The 26,407-nt window shown below is 32.7% G+C and overlaps 1 protein-coding gene across 3 annotated transcripts; it reads left to right on the forward strand.

Moving 5' to 3' along the window:
* The first annotated feature begins 1,366 nt into the window (after positions 1-1,366).
* Positions 1,367-26,314, forward strand: LOC113514444 (uncharacterized). 3 transcript variants are annotated; one of them, XM_026898536.3, is made up of 8 exons: positions 1,367-1,426; positions 14,101-14,269; positions 14,844-15,010; positions 16,891-17,034; positions 20,823-20,956; positions 21,353-21,496; positions 23,139-23,296; positions 23,923-26,314. In XM_026898536.3, the coding sequence occupies exons 2-8, from the start codon at positions 14,117-14,119 to the stop codon at positions 24,064-24,066; spliced, it is 1,044 nt and encodes a 347-aa protein (XP_026754337.1). In that variant the 5' UTR covers positions 1,367-1,426; positions 14,101-14,116; the 3' UTR covers positions 24,067-26,314. The 3 variants fall into 3 exon arrangements, with proteins under 3 accessions (XP_026754337.1, XP_031764031.1, XP_031764030.1); XM_031908171.2 differs by lacking the exon at positions 1,367-1,426 and adding an exon at positions 7,793-7,938; XM_031908170.2 differs by lacking the exon at positions 1,367-1,426 and adding an exon at positions 13,717-13,948.
* The last annotated feature ends 93 nt before the right edge of the window (positions 26,315-26,407 follow it).

A 26,407-nucleotide genomic window follows, 5' to 3' on the forward strand; every position in this document is an offset into this window, starting at 1 on the left:
ATGAAAGCGTCAACAGGATCCGCTAACAAAACAACGCTCACTAAATATGAAAATGGCTTTTTAGTCACATCACGGTTTGAAGTTTGTCGAACTTTGAGAACAACGATGTAACATACCGATGGCGGGTTCAATTTCTTCATAATATACACATTTGTTTGCGTGATTTTGACTATTTATATTGGTTCGAGTGATTTCTATGTAATTGTGTTTACAGAAAGTATGTATAACAGTTGTCTGGTACGCACATAGGCATATTAAGGGGCGGGAGGGAGGATTTGTGCCCACCTCTGATCTGTTTGTTGCTATGAATGTCAGGATTTAACTTGTTTAATGAATTTCTAGGATGCGGACGGAACTTTGCAAAGACACATACACACACACATACATATATATATAATCCGGTATATATATATATATATATATATATATATATATATATATATATATATATATATATATATATATATATATATATATATATATATATATATATATATATATATATATATACGCCGGAATCTTCAACTGTTTCTTAAAAACAGCGATCACAATAATTTTAACACCAGATACAAATACGAACTTGCTGTTTCACAAAATGGTGCCATTTACAAAAAGGAGTGTTTTTATTGACCAGTCATTTCAGACATTAGTACATTTAAGTAAATAGACACAAATAATGGTAATAGAGATTTAAAAGAGTAAATGTGAATTTCTTGCGGGTTCTTCTCAGCAGATAATAACTTTCCAAACCCTGGATTCTTAAAAAACAACTACGAATTAAATGTGGTTGTAAACAAGTCTATTTTAATATAAATAATTTAAATTTGACATATTTGAGAGTACGCATGCGCCTTTTATAAGGGGCCTGGCCTCCTCTAAAAATACGTCAACGAGTACCCAAAATAAAAGCTTAGCTTGGTTTGAAACAAGATGGCGGTGTGTAATGTATACAATATTTTAACCTGCTCAGAACGTGAACAACTTGAACAAATTTGACGTTGAATAAAAAAATCCTATTCCACACTTATTAGCCTCATGAGCAATCACTGGGATACCCCAAGTTGCGCTAACTTCATTCAAACTTTACGTTTAATAAAATTTACTTCAAACGAAATTCAATTTTCAATCTACCATTTAAGATATATTTTTACCTTACTGCAGTACAGTCCCAACTACAACCGTGGTACCGAAGAAAGCCTTTTTAATGTCACATAAAAAATCAATTCTACCGCCATTATTTTAAGGTCGAATATTGTTTGTGCAATAATACAGGGTTAGATTTGTACAATACGGATCCAAGAAGTTTATGCAATTCTTATGTTGTTATATTATATAAGATTTTCTTTGGTCTGGCCATTCTTGCTTGCAACGCTTAGTGCACTGTACGCGAAATAGTTTAACGAACTGGCTTCTAATTAAATAAAAGGTAAGTGTTTCAATTAATATACAGTAATAAGTAAAAAAAAAAACATGTTTAAGAGTAGTGAAATTACGTGAACGTCGAATTATATTATAAAGTTAGTACTTTTTTAGTATTTATTATAATAAGGAGAAATATAGTTTAATGACACTCTGAAAGCTAATATTTTATACATATATACAAGAAAATAAACATACGTTGAGTTATATAACGCAATTCATTTCTTGAAACATAACACCCTGTATCAGTATTAATGACACATTAAAGTACAAGGTATGTACATATTTATTTATTTAAACTTTATTAACTAACAAAATTTGGTACAAAAGGCGGACTTCCATAGGTGGACTGCTATAGGCATTCTCTACCAGTCAACCTTTAGGATATAAAGAGATATTTGATACATACCTATTATTATGTAGTGGCGTTGATACAGGCTGTTTCTTTTTTTTTTCATGTATAAAAATTTGTTTCTTTTTTACTTTTTGCCAATATATTTTTTTTATGGGAAAAAGAAATATATTATGAGATGATTTGGGAGACTTTGTACAAAAGTCGATTGCTTGGTTTGGTCGTTAGCTTGTTTGCCATTCTAAGTTGTATAAAAAAAAATATAATTGAATGGGTAGGGTATAAAGTTCATTTCAGTTCATTTGTTTAATTACTAATTACAGGTTTTTGTTTTTTCCGTTCAAACTTAAGTCGTTATATTTATTGTCCCAAACAAATAGTAACGTTTTATGTTTTTGTTTCATTTGTTATTCTAAGTAAGTGAAAGTGGTTGAAATCCTTACTGGACGTTCAATTGTTATTTTTTGGGTCAAGTCCGCGGATGTGTGAATCATTGTTACGTAATGGATGTGACATAATCCGTCTGCAAGGGGTCTCGTAAGTGAGCTCACTAAAGCCTAAAGTTGGATATAACCCGCTTATTAATTGAATTGGGGTTAATTGGTGATCAGTTAGATGGTAATATCCTGTTATGACTGATATCTATTATTACAGTAAAATCTTATCTAATAATCTTACGACGAATATTCAATTATTGTTTTCGGCCTATTCGGCTAATATTATTCTATATAGCTTCAGATCATTATCGAATATCTACAGTATTTATTTGGCCGAATATCAAATAGTTACTTTAGTAATATATGTTAAGTTGTAGACAGATAATTGGTAAAATGTAAATATTAATTTATCTTATATCAATATATTCGAATATTCCCAAAAAATCATAAAATAAATATCTAGCAAAATACTTTTTCCGAACATTCAACTATTAAGCCAAAAAGCCTGCAGAATTTTCGGTATTCGATGTATGGCCCTATATACTATTCGTTGAAAATACAATAATAAATAAACAAAAATAAATTGACCGACATAAAGTTGACATAAGACGAACATAAAAATAAGGTTTACTGGTTCAGAATTAGGGAAGATATCGCATAAAATATACACATAAAAAATCAACAAACAGCCGTTACTGTCAATAACTCCATACCTGATTAACACGACATTTTAAGTTAGATATATCTAGTCATTAAAAAATAAAACATGCTTGTTTGACTTGATTATTCATCCATAAACTAACGTCAAATGTCCTTAACTTTTCCTTTAGATTCCCTTAAAGAACAAACCTGACCCACTCGTATCTATGGACACCTTGTATCGTTATATTATCGCTCCATGATCATTTTTGTTTCGCTTACTTATTATAATACCACATCCACAGTTTAGTGTGCTTCATACATCCACATTCATACAATTTCTTAACCAAATCACGTGTAAGACTTCGTCGAACAAAGCATTTCTACAATAAGTCTCGTTGCGAAGAGAAAAATGGATCAAATCATTAATTTTTCATGGCCCCTTTAATAAAACTTTGTTTACGGCGCCGTAAAATGGCGCGTGTCTGAAATACGGTCAGAATTTAAATTGAGCGAAAAATTTACCCAAACGCAAGTTCTTACTAAACAAAGCCCGAGGGAAAAATAGTTCTCACTAGTAAATTACTATCAATTAATCAACCATTTATTTTGATTTTTATGCTTTTATACATTCACTTTTAATAAAGATATTAATTAGGTTGTAACAAAAATGTACACAGGCGGACTTACCTCTTAAAGGGATTTCCTCTAGTCAACATATCTCATGGATTTATCTGCACTCTTTTCCCTTTCCTGTAGAAATTTCTGAAAATCCCTTATAATAATATATATATATATATATATATATATATATATATATATATATATATATATATATATATATATATATATATATATATATATATATATATATAATTATTATAAACAACTTTTATACAAAATTGCACTTTTCTAGATTTTGCCTTTGTAAATAAAATTTTTACAATATTTCCATTTAGATTAAATATACAGTTAGTTATCGAAATTGGCTGTTATTTCCTTTGTATATATAAGTAACTACATAAAATAAAATAAAATAAAATTGAAATATTAAATAATATTTATTTATTATAATAATGCATTAATGTACATAATATAGAGTTGTTAGAATGTTATTAGAGTAAGTACACGAACCCTGTTTGGGTGTAGCAAAGTTATATTGATAGGTAGCTAATATACATGCATTAATGTCAATTTAGACGATGATTAAAATATCCACAGAGTGATCTGAAATAAACAAACATCAGATTGAACATTTAGAAAGTGGAATCATATAGATACAAGCAATTTTATACTTCGCCATAATAAAACAATTATTATAAATCACTTAACAATTAATTGCATAAGTCGAAGCATACGCGTAATCGTAGCTACAAAAATCAGAGGGTGACTTTGTACAAAAGTCGTTTGCTTGGGTACCTCTGTCCCATTCGTGTTTCAACCGTAAAGCAGTTGTGATTGCATGGCTGTGTTTCGGGTTGAAGGGTGGGATATGGCGTGAGTTAACACCTGAGTCATCAGGAATGGCAACCCATGGGGGTATCATGGGCGAAACAGAAACAAACGTACTGCTCATGTTTATAGGAGACGGTTACCACTTTCCATCAGGTGGGCCGTCAGCTTGTTTGCCATTCTAACTTGCATAAAAAAGAAACAGATACAAATTAAGAAATTCCTTTTTTGGCTGTGTAGGTCCCAGCATAAAAAAGGCCACCCTTTCCTTACCCGTGGGTGTCGTAAGAGGCATCTAAGGGAGGGCGATGGTTGAGCAGCAGCGTACTTCTTAAAACCTCAACAAAAGATAAACAACGGTTGCCAACCTACCTGTCAGGGGGGAAAGGGATTGTTAGCAATGGAGTTTGACAGCCCCATTGCTAGCAATATGCCCTATCAGGTCGACCTTCACGTGGTTCCCCCTGGAAACCATCGTGAACAATTCTTGCTAATTTCGTCACGATGGGCTAACTGGCCTGCTTCATCCTCACCTATCGTCTATCACTGGTGCCCCGCCGGTGTATACCGATAGCGCGGGTGGGGTTACCATTCCATTATCGCCCATTAAAAAAAACCTACCTGTCAAGCATGGCAACTACTGACAAAACCCCTGTTATGGCCTAAGGGCCCCCAGAAGACTATATTCAGCAGTGAACGTTTAACAGCTGATGTAGCATATATACATATATCGTATGTCCATGAAAATTTTAATATAAACAAATACAAACTTGTCTGAAAATATCTTTAATGTAAGTTTTATTAACGCAGTTACCCTCCGTATATAAAGTTTTACCAAGTCAGTTTTGTACCGAAACTAACAACAATTAAGTAAAAACATCCCTTTTTGAAGTTTTGATCGTTTTATATTTATTTTATCCCGCGAGTTTATATATAATGTTGCTGGATTTATGTCTATCTAAATATTTCCACGACTTTTTTTTTTATACAACTTAGTCCTTTCCATAAAAAGAGTGTAATAGTTTCAAAGTTCATATATGTATGTGACTTTTATTATTCCACTATACCTTTTAAATACCTGAACAGTTTTAGATCTGTAGTGCTGCATTAAAATCCTTACATCAAACCGATTGACACTGACTGTAAATTTAAATTTTCGAAACAAAATACACTTGTTATATCCATTCATAAAAACCTATATTTTACATATACATATAACATACAATTCTAAATTTGTGTAAAGCTGAAAACAAATATTTTATATATGAATTTATATTCCCGACTAACCCTTTTATTGATGGTAAACACTATTTACAGACTAAAGTTATCCAAATGATCTACCAGCTATCAAAATCAATTCAAGTGTGCCCTCCAAAACATTATGTTCAATACTTCAATAACAATCATCAGTAAATACCTCTAACTAGCCGGTTAATACTAACAGGCACACACATATTTATTTGTATATGTATATACATAAAAATATACGACAAATTGTAAATCTTTTCGAAGTCACAAACGTACAGTTTGCAGACAAGAAATACTCTATTGCCATTTGCGAACGGACAACATCCTATTATATACAATGTACTAAGTAACTAAATTATCAGATAGTGCACGATAACACAATCAGTCAAGAAATTGAATAGATTAAGAACTGAGTAACAGGCTTTTAGTAGGAAGGAGACCTAATAAAAATGCACTAGGTAAAAATAAGCACCAGAGATCTATCTTTCCATCAGGTGGGCCGTCAACTTGTTTGCCATTCTAAGTAGTATAAAGAACATTAATAAGATATCCAGACACGATCAACTTAAAGTGAACTCGTTCTTTTAAATAATTTTTAAACATGCGATGTTATGATGGAAATTTCCACCATTATGCAAAGAAGTGTTAATAATAATATTAAAATGTCCAAGAGAATCTAAAGCATAAGTACATAATAGTGTTATATGCTCTAGTATAGTGTAGTGTTCTCTAGCTCTGTTCTAATTGTCTTTTTGCCATGCAACAGCTGTACTTACAAGGTTTCAATTTGAAGAATGAGATATAATATTGTAATTACTTAGTACAGAAGTATAACCTTTTTGTCCTTACAAATGGCAATCCATGACCTCGACAGTGTCCATTCCAAACAAAAAAAAAAGGACATAACATTGATGTGATTTATGTCACATATATTTTATTTTACACATAATACATTTAAATGAATATAAATATTATTAGATTCTACTCAACAAATAACAACATTTATTAGTTAAAAAATGTTGACATACCTAATAGGTACGTAGCGGAAATATTTATTGCCTGAATACCTGAATGTGACAGAAAGTGACCTCTGATTACCCCTCATCTAATGATATCTGTTATTTATTTATTTAGAATATAATATGAAATGGAAGCGAATGTGATGGACACACACAATGCATTTTATTTATATTTCTTTTTATTATTATTTTTAATAAGAAATTTCGCGACTGACTCTTGGCCACAACAGAATATCAGTGATTTGCTCTGAATTAACTGAGTTGTGACCATTTTGTGTTACTATGGCATACGCATAAAGAAAGGGAAAGAAAGGAAATTGTTGGTTTATATATTTTGCTTTTTGTTTTTTTTTTTTTTTGTTTTATTGCTTTTTTATTTTCATTCTTTTATCTTTTTTACTGTGTATTATGTGTATGTTTTTTATTGTAATTTGTGTGCTGTAAGTAATGTAAATAAATTATCTCTATCTATTTAGAGCAATAGAATTATAAAGGATTGACGATTTAAAAGAGCTTGTAAACAACTCTATTCGAGTAAAAATTATTTTTAATTTGAATGTAGGTGACAATCTCGACGTGATATACGGTCATGGAATTTTTTGACAACATAGAATGGTAAATAAGCTGATGGCTCACCTGATAGAAACTAATCATTGTCTGCAGACATGAATAGTACCAAACATCACAAAGTATAATTCCATACACATTGTACCCATCATGCGGAGGAGAGCTATTGCTAGCAATATAACGTGCCAGGTCGATTTCCACGTTGTTCCCCCTGGAATCCATTAGATTACTAATAAATAAATGTTGAATTCATCCTCACCTGTCACCTGTCACCACCACAGGGGTTGTTAACCCCTTCAGTGAGTAATTGAGATTAGCAATTCCATTGCTAGCAATATACCCTTTTAACTTGACCTCCATGCGATTCCCACTGAAAACCGTCGTGATTAATTTATTGTTGAATTTGTCACGATGGGCCAACTGACCTGCTTCATCATCATCTATCATCTCTCACTGGTTCCTTGCCAGTGTATACCGATAGCGCAGACGAAGTTACCAATCCATTATCATCCATTAAAAAACCCATGCCCTGCTGTTATGTTACTTCCTTATTCCCATTAAATGATTTGAAGGTCTACATTTCCTTTTTTTGGCAACAAATCGCTGTTACTATTACCGTTAGAGCGCCATGTTACCGACGAGCGCAGTCAGCGACCGATATCCGTGCCTCTCGCTCGCACGCATACTTGCCGAGCCGTTACGTGCGCGCGCGCAACCGTTTTCCAACTAGTGTAATAAGGTGACACTGTGTTTGTGATGTACGGTGATTTCTGTGTTTGTTTACAGATACTCAGACATCTTATGTGTGAGTCTTATTATGAATGTAATACTTTCTTAATATTGGTAGGAATAATTGTTATTGTTGGACAGGTGTATCTACAATGGTATTTTTTGTTAGCAACAGTTTTTATTTTTAGAACTAAAATTCTATAACCAACTATTATAGTTGTCGGTCTTTTCTACAGCGCGAATTTGAAATAAGCTACTAACAGAGAGTGTTTTACTGACAAAATTAAACATTTTTCGCGAAGAGATATTAAGCTGTAAATAATAAAAAATGTCGTGTCTCATAAGTTCATATTAACACAGTTCGTCTGGCCTGCGGCGTCAAGTTAGTATGGGAGGCTCTTTTTTTTGGACAAAATATTTAGTTTCGCTAGTGGAATAAATCCTTAAAACGTTACTAACGATTCTGATTCTCTGTATCAATAATTTATTTACTCATTTATAACAATAATGACATTACAGGTTATTTACGTTATGCGACAACGTTTAACGTTCAAATGCGTTAATCTGTGACGTTACATAGCATTCGAATAATAAAATAATAACCTTTCTGTGAAGTTCTCCATTGACCAATTACATAATAAACAGATCTGTTAAAGTTAAAATACCTTATACATTTCCCTTTTACACTTATTCTAAATATGGGTTAAAGTGTCTAAAGATTGAAAGATATGAAACTAAGAAAATTATTTATTTATTTTATTTATTTAACACTTTATTGCACCAACACAACAGGATTTGTTGAACAATTTTCAATAAGTGTAGTGTAGCACAAAAGGCGGTCTTATTGCTAAACAATCTCTTCCAGACAACCTTTTTATCTGTATAAATATTACTCCTTTATATCTGTATAAATGTGGGCCAAATTAGTTTTAAAGTCTTTCATTCTTTACAATGACGTTGGCAATAAAAATCAGGTACATATGTTAGTACAATTTATCTGCATTCGTCACTTTATCCAATCGTGAAGTAAAACATGATCTAGATTCTCTAATGGCCTGAAAATATCTCTAAAATTAGAAAAAATTAGAGATAAACATTCCAGAATCCGGCCAATAAATATAAAAATATTGAATATATATTTTCGTAATTAACTGCCTCCATGACGTCGCAGCAATACCGGAATACTCGAAGTTTGTTAAGAACAAACTTTATGGCTCTAATTACGTTGTAATAACATGCCAAGTATGTTTATTCTTGTTTGAACATCCACACTAATTATCTCATGGAAATATATTGTAGGAATATATATGATAAAAATTAAATTTTGTTTGTATAGGAGTTCATATACCCATCACGTGATCTCTATAATTAGACGAGCGCATAAACTTAAACCGAAAGGCGAAATGGATTGCTTTGAATATACTTGTGGAATGTGACATCATCATATAATTATTAAACTGCCATTTTTACTGGTAACATTTACTAGTGGGCACTCTAGACGTATGTTGACTAAATAGGTGAAGTGCTGAAGAAGAGCCAAATGAAAAATATTCATAATCAACAAGCCGGTATGTAAAAATTTATGAATATGAAGGAAGCGTAAGAGGTCTGATTGAATTGAAGCATTTGACGTTCCATTGTTTCTACCTACCCCAATGGGGACAGGTGTGACCGATATATATGTACTTAAATAAATACGATTTAGTAGTCTCCCCCTAGAAAATTGTATCAGATCGACCACCTTGTGCTCTATTTGGATACCATCGTGGTTTATCCTGTAATTTTGTCTCAATACACTAACTCACCCGACTTCATTCTCGCCAGTCATCGTTCACTGATGCTCCACCAGCATGTACCGATAGCGCAACCGGGGTTGACATTCCATTTTTTGTCCATTAAAATAATTTATAAACCGAATATAAAAATGTTATTTCTAATTAACATATACTCGTACACTATCTATTTTTATATAATTTTAATAATAATTTATATATGTTATCTTATATATGATAATTTATATATATTTAAAGAGTTTCTTGCGGGTTCTTCTCAGTGGATAATAACTTTCTGAACCTTGCAGTCAATTTAAAAAATAACTATTTAAAAGTGCTTGTAAATAAGTTTATTTGAATAGAGTTGATTTGAACTTGATCTTTAAAAAGAGGAGATTGTTAAAATTGTTGTTTTTTTTTATGTGTATGAAACGATTATCAATTTTAAATCAATATTAATAGTTCTTGCAATCCACATACGTATTTACTCTACATTTAAATCCCATATTTATTTTATCAAAATTGAATTGTTTTTAAATTGATTACACATGACACAAAATTATAAAATATTTCCAGAGAAATTCTCACAAAATTTTTACACCCAATTTTTTCCTGTTTTTTTTTTTTTAGAAAAAGCAGCAGTAAACATTAAATGGGACATAAAAATGCATTTTTCTGTAGTAATTACTTTGGATCTTTTTTAATGATCGTAACGTAAAAAAAGCTAAATGGCCAATTAGGAAGTAAGCTGTGATTATATATGAAACTGTTTAATCTCCGGCTGTGCTTCAATGGCCTCTCATTATTTTATTTTATTTTTCTTTTGAGAGTAATTCTCACTTGTATTATTGGTATACAATGGCAGAACTCTTTTGCTATATTCGCCATGTGGCTCGGCATAGAATAGGTCACCTCTTTTCCCGTGGGTGTCGTAAGAGGCGACTAAGAGAACTTAATAGATCGAGAGATGAGTAGTGTCCCACTTAAAATATCTCCAAAGCCTAACTGCGATTGCTAATCCGCCTGCCACGCGTGGCAACTACTGGCAAAACCCCCCTGGCCCCTTTATGAGGGAATCCTATGTTCAACAGTGGACAGTTAACTGTTGATATGGACATGAAATGGCAGAGCACCAGATACGAAACGATAATGATAAAATTGTTGGCCCATTGTAATGGATTCCTCAGTAAATTACTAACAGAATTTCCTTGGAACCTGCATGGTAGTTGACTCCATATAAAAATATACGATATATATATATATATATACTAACCCACGACATTCATCAGAGTAGAAATAAGTTTTACATCCTTTACTTGAGAAATTATTGATTACGCATAGAAACTGTCATCCCCTGAAGCGTCTCCCTCTTTTCTTTCCTTCTTTAAATTTTATTTTTGCTACAGAAAATAGCCTATGTCCTTCCCCACGGTCCAATCTATCTCTATGACAAAATACATCAAAATCGGTCTAATAGTTAAGACATGAAAAGGTAAAAGATAGATGGGCATAGTTACTTTTGCATTTGTAATATCAGCATGCATAATTCTAAAACCTTTACGTACTATGTACTAGAATCGTTTAATGTAAAATTTATAGACTTTCGCTGTTGAATCATGACGGGCGTTGGTCTGTGCAATGCAGTACTGTGCACTGTACAGTAGAAAGTGACAGAGTTAGGGTTGCCAGTTGTCAATCATAAATATGAGTTTTATCAGATATCTATTTAAATCATTTATTTGTTATACATTAGGTCATTATAGCCTGTAATAATGAAAATTTTTATTATTATAATAATAAAACAATATTAAATAATCCGGGTGCAAATGTATTAGTTTCGCTTCCCATTGTTTCTTACTAATAGATCTAGCTTTTTCAGTCCGTTTTGTTCTACTAGTAGAACTAATACGTAGAACAATACAGATATAATCTAGAGTACTAATTATACTTTTTTCATGTAATTATCGCTTTTTATACATTTTTTATAAAATATATAATATGTCTAGACATAAATAAAATTTATAAAAATATTTTTATAATTGTATGTTGACTGTAATTCACGATGAAATCTTTTTATATTATAAATTTTTATACATATATAAAAAGTATAAATTTTTAAATTTACTTTAACCATAATATGTGTAATAAATCTTTATTTTTGTTACAGTTAATTTTATTTTTTCTTATAAATTTACTAAGAAAAATATTATTTTTTGTTTAATTCGAATTTTTTACAATTTAAACAATAGAGATGTAAATAATTATTATTGTTTCTTATTATTTTATTAAATACTTTGTTTTATTTTTATTTATTTCAGTTTTTTTTTTTTTTACAATATCAAAAATGATTGCGTAGATAATTCTCAATATTATATATAGATAATTATTATTATTGCAGTGTGAAGAGTTTGTATGTCTGTTTGTAAATTCAATCTTAAACGCAGCAACAGTAGAGAGCTGTAGATGTGATTTTAATTTCAACTATTAAAAGGCCATGAGTGGGCATCTGTAATAACTAAAAATAGGGCTGTTGTAAATTGTTAGAAAGCATAATATCATTATGGGACCGGTTCCCATGTAGGTACTTCATGAAAATCGTTAAGTTTTTTTTTTTTAATAATAAATCATCTACCGAACTATAAAATTACCTCATACAGTTAAATATAGTGCGTCCACTGAGCATAGGCTTCCTCTATAGGCCGCCATAAAGAACAGTCCTAATCCACCTGCATCCATCGACTCTCTGTAATGTATTTGAGGTCTTCACTCCATCTAGATGGAGGTCGTTCTACACTGCGTTTGCCCGTACAGGGTCACCATTTAAAAACCTTTCTTCCACTACTTTCTAATACTGGAGGAAAAGGGATTGTTAGTAATGAGGTCTAATAGGCTATTATATTTACTCTCTCAGATCGACCTCCACGCGATTCCCCCTGAAAACCACCACGGTTAATTGTTGTCGAATTCATCATGGTGGGCTAACTAACCTGCATTCATTCTCACCTATCATCTTGCACTGGTGCCTGGTCGGTATATACCGATAGCGCGGGCAGCGTTACCATTCTATTTTCACCCATTAAAAAAAAAACTTTGCTGATGCTTGTGATGGTTCATTTTTTTACTTATTGCATTTATATTTTTATACTACAAAATTGACAAACAGACACGCATATTTACGTAAAGAATTGTGATTTTTTTTTATACAACTTAGAATGACAAACAAGTTGACGGCCCACCTGATGGAAAGTGGCAACCGTCGCCTATAGACATGAGCAGTACCATGGACATAACACAGTATACTGTTTCGCCCGTGATACTCCCCATGCGTTGCCATTCCTGAGGACACAGGCGTTGTTCCTCCGTACCCAGTAAATTCACGCCATATCCCACCCTTCAAACCGATACACAGCCATGCAAACACAACTGCTTTATGGTTGAAACACGAATGGGACAGAGGCGGGTGCCTCTGTCCCATTCGTGTTTCAACCAGCAAAAAGCAATCGACTACAGATGAAACATCAGAACCATTATAAGCACAATATTCCTGTAAAAAAATCTACTTTAACTACATAGCACTAACACGCATTCAAATATAGTAAAAAAAAAAACAAAATTACGATTAATTAATTTTGAATTCACAATGACATCGCATTAATACCTCCACAAAAAGTACACACAAAAAAATACTTCCGCATTGAAATCAAGGGGATCTTATTAAAAGTTAAAAATAAGCAAATAAATAAAAGGAATACGTCTCAGAAATAACTGTACATTACATATATATTTTACAATCTGTTACGTGACATTAATTTACTGCAGATGAGAATACCGGAATTCTTTGCAAATAATTTCCAAGGAAACCATTCACAATGCGATATTGTTTTGTTCTCAAAATTACGGACGCGAATCATCATAAAATACAATTTACAAAATATGAGTTACATGACAGATCAACATAATTTTATTACTTCCATCATTCTACTCCATTAATTTGACAGCTCACTTGATGGAAAATGACAGCTGTTGTGCTGTCATAAACAAATTTACTCAATAATGACAAAGGTACAATGTAATCCTTTTTTAATACAATTATTTGGTCGATGGACAACCCTGGGTGGTCCCTGTCGATAGAAATTATAACATTATCAAGCTATACCTATACATGGTGCATACAGGGTATATGAGTATTGCGTTAGACTGATTGCATTAAATTAACAATTATAATCAACTAGTTTTTAACCGGGAATTCATTTGGATGACCGGGATTATAATAGCTTACGACCTTCTCCATTCCAAATATGGTTGATTAAGCAGGTAAACTACCAAACAGTAACAAACAAATAAAGATACACATTTATAATATTAATGAGCTTACTTAATGTAACGTTCCACTGCTAAGAACAGTTCTCTCTCATAAGTCGATGATTATAACTTATATCACACCGAATTGTCTGAATTTTTTTCAGGTCATAATCTTCTAAGATGTTAAGCCAAGCCCGATGGTTGATGATAGTGGTGGCCGCCGCTCTGGCGCTGCAGACCCAAGGCGAAGGTGGGATCAGATTACCTGATCAGCCTCCAAAGGAAGAAGCAGAAGGAAGATCTTTGAACTTTGGAGGAGATCATAGCAGATCGGTAAAGATCATAGCTGATATTTTTATTTTGTTGCCCGTATGACAGATTAATCAATTCTATTAATGCTATTATATCACAAAGGTGTCAAATAAACAAACCCCTCTGTTTTAGTAGACAAACTTTGTTGCTTTAATTGGAACATCAGGGGTAATTACCAGGTCCCCGTTGCAAATCCCGAAGAAACCATATGGTGTCTTCTAACTAATATTAGTTAACTCTAATATAGTCTCTAGAAAATATTTTCTTATCCATATGATTTACCATATAGTGCAAGTAAAAGAATAGATCAGAATCTTAATGCTTACTCTGTCGTATGTAAAGGAAAAGGAAATTTCTTCAAGACAAGAGAATAATCTTCTAAAACTACAATTATTATATAAATAATTATAATACTATAAGAAAATAAATAATTATAAAACTACAAGTATTATTTAAAAAAAGCAAATAAAGCTATCTCAATGCCTACTCAGCCTACAGTTAAGCTAAAGAATTGCCCACCCTAAGACAATCCTTTAGCGTAAAATATACTTACTATTGTTATCTTAAAATTGAAATTCGAATTTATTGTCTTCAGCCTCAAGCTCAGGGACGAGGTCTACTAGACTGGCTAGGTCTCGGCGAGGACCAAGATCCGTACATTCAACAAGCTACCCAGCAATGCATCAATGGTGACCTGGCCGATTGCTTCAAAGCACAAGCACTAAGGTCTTTTGATGACTTCTTCGATAAACAAGCATACAAGTAAGTATCAATATCAATATGGTTTAATCGGAGTAAAGAATCTACACAAATAAAAAAAACATATCTGAGCATGAATCACAAAATCGATTAACCGATTAGACAGATTTTGATAGAGTTTTTTGTAGCATTAACTCAGCCCCTAATTCAGCATATAGCATACTTTCCCCTGTGGCAAACTATCTCGATCCATATCTATAGAAAAATAGAAGAATTCACCATATTGCGAACCAGCAAGAGACTTTATACAAAAGTCGTCTACTTGGGTACCTTTGCCCCGTTCTTGTTTCTCTCGTGAAGCAGTTGTTTGCATGGCTGCGTTTGGACTTGAAAGATGAGATTTGGTAATGAAATTACAGGGTACAGAGGCATAACAACCTTAGTCCTCAGTAATAGCTACGCATGAAGGGCAACACATACTTTACTGTGTCCAGGGTGCTATCTATAGGCGATAGTAACTACTTTCCATCAGGTCGGCCGTCAGCTTGTTTGCCATTATAAATTGTACTAAAAAAATACAGACGTTATTGTAATCACAGCTAACCCTCTAGACAAATAGTAAACGAATTCATCTATAGTTATTACAATAGAGTTATTAGGATAAAGACATCGAACGTCACTACTTTATTCCATCCCATGAACTCACTAGTAATACGACACCCTCGATTGATTCATTGTCTTTTCATTATCATGAACAAGTCATTGACTTGTCTAGGGGGACCTGATATCTTATAAAACAGTCTTCTAACGCAGTCTATCTAGTTTGTGCTTAAATTATTCAAAATAAAAAAAAAACAATGAGATATAAGTACATAATGCAGACAATTTTTCTACAATCTCCCTCTGATTTTAATTTATTCTTCATATAAAATGGAATAACACAATATTTTTTTTATGATATGTGAAAAAAAATCTGTTTGATTGTCCAGTACTAAAACGAGATTTTTTTAAAAATCAATTTCAATAAATAGACTTCTACCAGCGCAATGCCACTATTGAGTGAAACAGTTTTTTTTTTTTTTATTCCATCTTTTTAAAACATTTTATTGACAAAACTACATTTATTAATTGAAACTATTTTGGAAGGATTGCGGATTTCCGGCAAAGGAAATGGAGTTCCTATTTTAGTTACTGAATGGCCAAAGAGGAGTTTTATTTTTAGTACAAAACGTTTAGTTTCATTCACATTAAATAAAGTGAGTTTTGTATATGCCAAAGATATAGCATAAGATAAAATACTTTTCTTAACATTGTATTTTGGACGAGAACTAAATATTTTTCAATAGAAAAATGAGTCTATAAACAACAATATAACGTTAGTTATACATAGACGAAGGATGAATCCATTCATTTTTTATTTCATTCAACCCAAAGATTCTAACTCTTTTCCAGGCAGGAAGAGAGAACACTGGGCTTATTTCAAATCCTTAAAATATTCGTGTAATATTAGTGCAATAAAAAAGTGTTAAATAAATAAATACCTACGGTATTCTACGAACTCACATAGGTATGGGGTGCACAAAATATTTAGGAATTATCAAATATTAAGCGACATAGATCAATCATTAAATTATCAGGTCATTATGCTCGCATAATATCATCGTCATCAAAACAGGCATTATCTGTCTCCTGCTAAACATAGGCCTCCCTCTATTGGGATGTTTAACCAATAGTTGTCATGCTTGGCTGGCGGGATGGCAACCACAGTTAGGCTTTGATGATGTTTAAAGAAGGACGCTGTTGCCCATCCCTCGACCACTAAATTCCCTTCGTCGCCTCTTACGACACCCACAGGAAAGGAAAGAATGGCCCATTCTTTGCCGGGACCACACTGGTATAATACGTATCATAAAATATTTAACACATTTTTTTAATCCTTTCAGACTCTCGGAAAATGCTGTACTAGTCAAAGTGGAGTCACAAGCCAGGGCGTTATCTCATGAACCACCAGAGCTCTCATCGCAGCCCCGCAGCGAAGATTCAGATTGGGACGCTCTTGTGAAATATGGAATGAGGAAAATTGAAAGGTGAGTAAACAGTAGATTCCACCACTGTGTCCTTGATAATATTATAAATGATCACCAGAGGGAGACTTTGTACAAAAGTCGTTTGCTTGTGTACCTCTGTCCCATTCGTGTTTCTACCGTGAAACAGTTATGTTTGTATGGCTGTGTTTCGATTTAAAAGGTGGGATATGACAATGAATTTACAGAGTACAATAACATCTGTGTCCTCAGGAATGGCAACGCATGGGGAGTATTATGGGCGAAACAGTATACTCTGTTATGTTCACAATGCTGCTCATGTCTATAGGCGACGGTTACCACTTTTCATCAGGTGGGCTGTCAGCTTGTTTGCCATTCTAAGTTGTATAAAAAAAATGAGGAGGTGATTTTTCTGTGAAATTTGTCATGAAATTTTTGTATTTGGGATGAAGAAGGCCTAAGTTAGTCTATAAAGTATCTATGTATATAAGTCTCTATGTACTAAACTAGGATATATCCTACTAGTATTCCAAATAGCATTCAAATCTGTTCAGCCTTAACCGTAATCAACATTTAAATACTTTACAAACTGTCACATTCATAAAATTTGTAAGACAATGAAAACATCACTTAGTTCAAGACGATGCCCAAATGGCTTAAAATTTTTATGATATTATATTATTGCAATTCGAAACGAGAAAAATTGAACTCTATACTGACAATTTAAAGTATAATTCAACTTGTAAATTGATTAATACCCACTGAGCCTATTTAAAAACGGCAACAACAATCCACGTGTTACTGCCAATTATAAACATTAATTTGATATATTAAGTGACTCCAATTTGTTCGACTCTGTTTCAACATTTCTCTCATTAATTTGTTTTTCTTGTTTTTCAATATACAATGAAATAGAATAATGTCCTCTTAACGCATTGTTGTACCAGTGAAACTAAATATGTTCCAAATAAATAATAATAAAATAATAATTTATAAATAATATATAATAACAATAAAAATAATTTCACCGATTTCACACACCAAATGGACTGTGCTTTGCAGAGTAGGCCAGAGGCCACAAATAGCTCTGCCGGTGCAGCCGTAACAACCACCACATGTTCAATTAATAAAGATAAGATAAGATAGTGGTCAGATAAGGAACTGAAAGAACTTAATAACTTATAGAGTTTTTAATAACTTATAGAGCGAAATATGAAGCTGTAGGATATATCAATTTGGGGCAGATTGTCTGAGAAAACCGGCAAGTTAGCCAAGAATGAAGTACATATAATAATATATAAAATAATAAAAAAATATGATATAAATAAATATGTTCCATTAACAGTAGAACCAACCCTAGAGGACGGCTTATATATTTTATTTTCAGTTTATGTTTAACTCACTTTAGGTTCTACCACTGCTGAACATAAGTCTCCTCCTTAGGAGGTCTTGCCAGTAGTCGCTACGCTTGGCAGAATTGGCAACCGCAGTTAGGCTTTGGATATGTTTTATGAGCTACGCTGCTACCTATTCCTTAGCCTCCCTTAGTCTCTTACAATACCCACGAGAAATAAAGGGGTGGCCTATTATATGCCAGGACCACCAATGTGTCTATAGATGACGCATATTTTTAGTTTGTGACTATTAGGAATCGTTTTACGCGCGTATAATATAGACAGTAGGGGGAAAAGGGATTGTTAGTAATAGAGACTGAAAATCCCATTGCTAGCAATATACCCAACCAGGTCGACCTCCACGCGGTTCTCCCTGGAAACTATCATTGTTAATTCCTGATGAATTCATCATGATGGGCTAACTGGCCTGTTTTCATTCTCATCGATCACCCTTTATTGGTGCTCCGCCAGCGTATCCCGTTAGCGCAGGCGGGGTTACCAATCCATTGGCAGTAATTGATTCATGATATTACCATTAAACACCTATTTTTTCATCAGTTTGATGAAACTTAAACATACACTTCTTCATATACGAGGGGAAAGAGATTGTTAGTGACGGGTCGAACAGGCGAATTGCTAACAATATCAGGTTGACCTCCCTGCGCTGTCCATTGGAAACCATCGTGGTTAATTCTTATGGAATTCTTTCTAATGGGCTAATGGACCTACTTTCATCCTCATCTATCATCTCTTACTAGTACACCGCCAAAGTATACCAATAACGCTAGCGAGGACTATTCATTCTCACTCATTAAAAAAATCTGCTTCATGTATGAAGCAAATTTTTTATTAGTGTAATTTTTTTTTATAGTATAGTTTTTTTTAACGGACGACAATAGAATGGTTACCCTGCCTGCGCTAACGGTATAAACTGGCGGGGCACCAGTGAGTGATGATAGATGAGAATGAAAAAGCAGGTCAGCTACCCCATCGTGATGTATACACCTGGATTTCAATATGATGGTTTCCAGCTGGGACCACGTGTAAGTCGACCTTGTTGGGCATATTGCTAACAACGGGACTGGTAGTACGCATTACTAATAATCCCCCTCCCACTATAATAAAGTTATACACATACTTACATATAATTAAGCAACAAGGAAACATCATGTATTCAAATTTCTCACAAGAATATCACATTAATGCTATTTACTGCTAATTCTCTCTTAATTAGTTTGTAATTCTACGTGTTAAAAGGATAAATTGCCTTCACAAGGCAGAATAATGGGCAATTTTAATGAAAATAATAATAATTAAATGGCTGCGACCATATACTTGCACAATTATAGGCGCAAGTGTTACAGGCGTGACGTCATTTTTCAACCAACTTCAAAAAGAAGGAGATTCAATTCAGTTTTATTTTAAGGCTAATCTTAAATCGATTTTTAAAATTATTTTTTTTATATCAAAGTATATACTTATAGTTTAACCTCATAGAGATATTATTAAAATAAGTTCAGTAGTTTTGTTTTTAAATCATAATAACAGATATTAAACAAAATAATTTCGTTTAAAATCTAAATCAGTATTTTTTGTAGGGCGCATTCTTTAATTAGTTACGTATAAGATAAGATAAGATAAAGATGTATTTATTTAACAAAGTATATTTAAATAAGTACAGAATTTATCATTGATTCCTACATTAGGCTGAGCCTGTCCTGTAGGAAACAGAATTCATGATATCATACACATAGCATACAGAGATTATACATAGGCTTTTTAGTAATACTGACTAAGAGACTTGCAAAACTATTTATTGATACTAAACCTTTTCATAAATAGGATTATTTTTAAACAACTTTCAAATAAAAGAGGTTCTTTATTCATCTCGTTTTTTTAGACTCTCTGAAGCGTTGTAACCACGAATTTTTGCATCAGTTTTTTTTTTTTATAATCATTAAGATTTACTCCTGTGTTAGCCCCGTGTTTTTTCATTCTACTCATTTTTCTTTGTTAAATAAAAACTGCTCGCTGCAAAGTCTACATGTAAATTCACAATTCCGCATTCTAAATTTGAATTACGATCTTAAGTAGATATCTATGAAACACGTCACAGTAAATTAGTGTGTTTCATGATGATTGATGGCCGTGTGGTCCCGGCATAGATTAAGCCACCCCTTCCTTTCTCGTCGGTGTCATAAAAGTCGACTAAAGAAGAGCGCGGGATGGACAGTAGCATCCCTCTTAAAACATCTCTAAAGCTTGATTGCGATTGCCAGTCCGCTTGCCAAATGTGGCAACTACTGGCAAGACCCCCCAAGGGGGAGGCTTATGTTCAGCAGTGGACAGTTAAAGGCTGATATAATGAAGATGATAGAACTCACTTGATAGAAGTACAAAATGTTTATTTATTTATTGTTATGTTTTCTTCCATAGATTCCTGAGATCAACCGCACTGGAGATGCAATTGGATGACGAGGTGACGTCACGAGGCATCATCGCGCCCCGTTTTATAGACGAAATCGCCGACGAAGTAGATATAATTGAAGATAAAAAAGCACCTCCTTTCCGTAAGTATTTAGAAAAGAAAAAAAGAACAAGTATTTGTTTCAACAAGTACTCACAAATTTCTACATGACTTTACTATTTATTTATTTATTATTAAAAGAATTTAATAGTCGAGGGACGGATAATAGAGTCTCACTTAAATATCATCAAAATTCTAACTGCTGTTGCCAACACGCTTGCCAAGCGTGACAACTATTGGCAACCCTCGCTTATGAAGGAGGCTTATATTCAGCAGTGGACAGTTAACGACTGATGTGATAAAAAAAATACAAATAAAAATACAGATGAATTGAGTGTCTCCTTCTTTTGTACTTTTATAAAAAATTACACAAGTATGAATCAATAGTAAATCCAACGCTAGCTAATTATATTTTTTTCTTCAATGTTACTATTTCCAGGCCGTCACAAACTGAAGAAGCTGATCATCCCCATGCTACTGATACTGAAGCTGTTCAAGCTGAAGCTCCTCCTGTTTTTGCCCCTCATCCTCGGCCTGGCCAGCTTCAAGAAGTTCTTGGGATTCATGGCCCTTATTATTCCAGGTATGTTTAATAGTAATACTACAGTGCCATCTATGCCCAAACCACAGATAATACTATACTAGTCCAAACTTAAAATATCTTGGATAAAGTACTATATAACTAACAGACATACTGAAACATTTTTTGAAAATTTATATTACACATAGACCGATACAAATAGAAATTATATTTTTATTTGTTCATCACGTTGCACTGTCAATTATATTTTTTGTTATTCCAGCCTATAGTCAACTGGTAGATAATGTCATATGGTGTTTACTTCATCATTTATATTATCTAGATGATACTCTCTATCTAGATCATCATCATCATATCAGCCTTTAACTGTCCACTGTTGAACATAAGCCTCTCCCTTGGGGGTCTTGCCAGTAGTTGCCACGCTTGGCAGGCGGATTGACAACCGCAGTCAGGCTTTAGAGATGTTTTAGAGGGACGTTGCCACACATCCCTCACCCTCCCTTAGTCGGCTCTTAAGGCACCCACAGGAAATCTAGATGTATTGAAATTTAATAACAAAATAAATTACTATAGATATTTATTCTTTAATACGAACGAATCAACGACAATCAAACCATAAACAAATCCGTAGGCATAAGATCATAAAGCAAACTAAAGACGATTGGAATAAAAAAAAATGCATTGTACAAAAAAGGTTTTGGGCACAATATCCTTAACAAGGATACTACGTGACTTTGACCGTGCGAAATCTGTACGTCCCATTTTCGTAGAAATTTCTGAAAACCCTTTCTCAGCAAATACATGAAAAAGGAGACCGTTTATATTTAAAATATTTATGATAAATTATTCCGAATATATCCTGATTGATCAATATATGATGTACCTGCCTATTCTGTTTTATAAATGTTGGTATAGAAAAATGCTTTAACACTCGGTGCTCTCTGTCTACCTTCAAATAATCCAACTTGAAGATAATCGTAATAAATTTATATTATTATAAATAATCTTTTTAATAATCCTTTTTGGAACCAACAAAAAAACTTTTTGTTACAAAAGTAGGGTAGTGTGCAATAACAGCCACATTTTTTTTGTGGGTGAAAATGGTATGGTAACCCCGCCTACGCTAACGGGATACGCTGGCGGAGCACCAGTGAAGGGTGATAGATGAGAATGAAAATAGGTCAGTTAGCCCATCATGAATTCATCAGGAATTAACCATGATAGTTTCCAGAGACAACCGCGAGGAGGTCGACCTGGTTGGGTGTATTGCTAGCAATGGGATTCTCAGCCTGCATTACTAACAATCCGTTTCCCCCCTAGCAGCCACATTAGTTAAAAACTGAATCGTGACAATCAACGCCCACCTCCTCACTCAAAGCAAAGGCGCTAAATGTAAAAAAAAAATTGAGAATATTTAGATAGATGGATGTTTATTACTCTTTCATGCAAAAACTACTGAATGGATTTGAATTGAAAGTACACGAGTATGTTATATTCTAATTTATCACATAGGATACTTTATATACTAATTCATACAGATGAAGCTGCGGGATATAGCTAGTTAGTAATAATACAAACACATGTTTCGTGCTCAAAATCCAGAAACGAACATGCGAAAAGAACTCAGAACGCCCACTCACGTAACGTTAGTAAAATTCATGGTATCAAAACTTATTGTTTCCAGGGGTTATCGGATACTTCAAGTTCTGCAAACCAAACTTGACCTCACCCTTCTCTTCGAGTCACTACAACGGCCCCCAGTACTCCCCCGCTGGCATCGGCCTCGGTCCCTACAGGGAGGTTCATGCGCCATCCCACTATGGGCATTATGATAACTATCAGGTAAGTTAAAAATAGCATGGCAATTGAAGCATATAAGGAAAAAATGAAAAATTTATTGGTAGTTTATTACACGCTGAATCGTGATTCTTGGCGTATTACGATATACTTTAGCTTTTTCCTGCTTTAAAAATTTCTCTAATTAAAACTCGTAATTTCCTATTTGAGTTATATTAAATTTACTCCCACAATTAAATCTCATCAAAGTAAATAGAACGAGATAATCGACAAACGGTTTTCTAATAAGGATAAGTTATACATGCGTCATTATTATTAATAAATTACCGCAAGGCCTCTTTACCATTTCTCGACTAATATTCCATTGATTTTACAATTTTAGAAAAACAAGTTTAAACTAAACTTAAAGTTAAAATTAAACTACTATTTGAAAAAATAGTTTAAGCACCTTTCTTCACAGTGTATGTTTATAGTGCAATAAATATACATATATATATAAGTTGCGGCCATTCTCTAAAATCCTCTTTTGACCAACCTCTTACAAATTTATTTAAATTCGATCATTAATCAAGATCATCGTCGTCTTCGTCACTGTCATTATAATTATCATTATTATTAACATCATCATCATTATCAATATGCCATGACTTATGTTTGTCTTTTCTTTTTAGCAAGGACACAAGTACGGCTCTGGCGGTCACGGTTCCGGAGGAATATCCTTCAGGGAACATGACGTAAACCCTCAAGATTTAGCGTACCAAGGTTGGGAGTATAGGAACAAAAAGAATGAAGACATCAAAGCAGAGGAAGCTTAAGACTGAACTATTGGATATTTATTTTTAGAATTTGTGACTGACGAATTATTCGGTGAGCAGCAATAATTTTAACGAATTTTCTAACAACTTGCAATGTTTGTTAGTTTATTTAGATTCAATTAAGGGTTCAACCTCTTTACTGATTTTTATGAAATTCTGTATACGCTTTTAGTTCTTAATATACAATCTGCAATACTCAATATTGTAAAATTAATTGTTATTAATTAATTTATGTATTTAACATAAAACACATAAAACGCTCAGAAAACAATTGTAACTAGTTGCAGGATGCGGAAAACAGTTACATTTAAAATACCTGAAATGACTATGACTTGAGAGACAGAGATGGTTACTTTCTTAGCTCCAATTAAAAAAAAAGTTAAGAATACTATAATACAAGTGTACAAATATATATTTTAATTATACTACATTACACTTTATTTTTAAATAACTTATATATGTATGATATGTGCCCCATCATTAACAGCCAAACCCACTCAATGTAGGATCTTGAAATAAGATGGTTAGTATATGTAATTTGCGCAAATGTGTATGCAAATGTTATAATGGTAATAAATTAACGCTTATATCCCTTTTTCTTTTAATAATAATTTGTAAACTTGTCGAGTTTCGCAAAATAGCAATAAATTATTTAGAAAATGTCCAGTAATTAAATCACATTATGTTCTATGTATTGTGATTCCTAAACGAACGAATTTGAAAACTGTCAAGTTTCCTTAGATAGTAAATATAATAAATATATAAAAATATTTTTGATTGACAGTTGTCCACCATATTTTATTATGTATGGATTTGTTAGGGTGCGATCTGGAAGGATTTACTATTCGACCTGTCAATATTGGTAGAAAAATATTGTCGTAGGATTTATATACTTTATGGAAACCAATGTTATAAATAAAATTTCTCAATTCGGGTTGCTTCTTCTGAAAGTATTTTTAGCGTGGATCTAAATGTTTTTATCTCACAATAGAAATATTTACCTTAGTTAAGTTTTATTTTGCTTATTGTTATGAAAGCATTTTCTACTATTTTTAGTAGTTTCTAAGATTTTATTTTATATTAAAGTTTTTAAGTTAGTTTTAAAGTATATATAATAATTACTCATACTTTTAAAGTGCCAATCGTTACTACAGTTGATGGACAAAAGCTATACAAGTGTTTCCTGAGAATGCATGTATAATAAATAGAAATAAGAAATAAAATACACCATTGAGAAATAAAAATAATGCTGATTTTCAGTCACATGGCGGAGTCAAGGCCAATTTATGTACCAATAATATTATTAATGTCTCTGACAATCTTATATGTTATAGCCGTAAGGATTTTTTTTCACATGAATTAATTTTAAACTCTATTTTTGATTGCTATAGTAACAATTACCTTAGTTCTAGGACCAGAAAAATATGTACTTTATGTGCTATATTATTTTGATAGTCTAGTACTCTAGTGTGATTCGAGATTATGAATGTTAAATAAAAATATATTTGATACAAGTCACTAATTTATATATTTTGAAATGTAAACGAGTAATTACTATGTAATTTTTCTTAGTATTTGTAGTTATCTAATTAAAATTAATTTATTTCTAAGTTAAATATTTAATTACATTTTTATATCATGGCAATATTTGCTTTGTTTCGATTAATTTTATTGGATAATATAATTGTAACTGTTACTAAGTAATACAATTATTTTAAAAATTTGTTATATAAATATAAATCATATTAGAAGTACGTATCAACAATATCATCATCATTGTCATCACTATGATAGCTACTTCTAATATAATTACGGCACTTATTCGATGTTCCATTGCTAAGAAGAAAGTTGGCTAAGCAAGCTCCCCTACCTCTTGCATTGACACTACTCAATGATATTTTGAGCCAGTATCCACAATTGGATGTATTTGACTCCAACTTGCTGGAATTTCATCGAGTGACCACAGAGTATTTATGTTCAGACTTTTTTTGTTTGAGTTAAATCTTTTTATATTATTCTTGTTATTTATGTGTAATATTCCTTTTTTATATGTTGTTGTACTCATGCTTTCCTGGGTGAGCGTATTGAAAGACTGTAAGACTCACTCGGTAGATGTAATAAATAAATAAATAATAAAATATGTGAATTATATTAAATTTAAATATAATATGTAATAATAATTCTTTAACACCACGTATAGTGGAAAATATAATCAATATGTTGTAAATAAATATGTTACTATTCTCAACTTGTCTGTTTCTTATGGGGAGGGGGGGGGGGGGAGGTGAATACGGGAAGTATACTTCGTCTTCTTCATCGTTCCACCAACTCTTTTAATAAA

This window comes from Galleria mellonella, unplaced genomic scaffold, assembly GCF_026898425.1.
Source record: "Galleria mellonella isolate WM207_F2 unplaced genomic scaffold, CSIRO_AGI_GalMel_v1 utg35, whole genome shotgun sequence".
Taxonomy (NCBI): domain Eukaryota; kingdom Metazoa; phylum Arthropoda; class Insecta; order Lepidoptera; family Pyralidae; genus Galleria; species Galleria mellonella.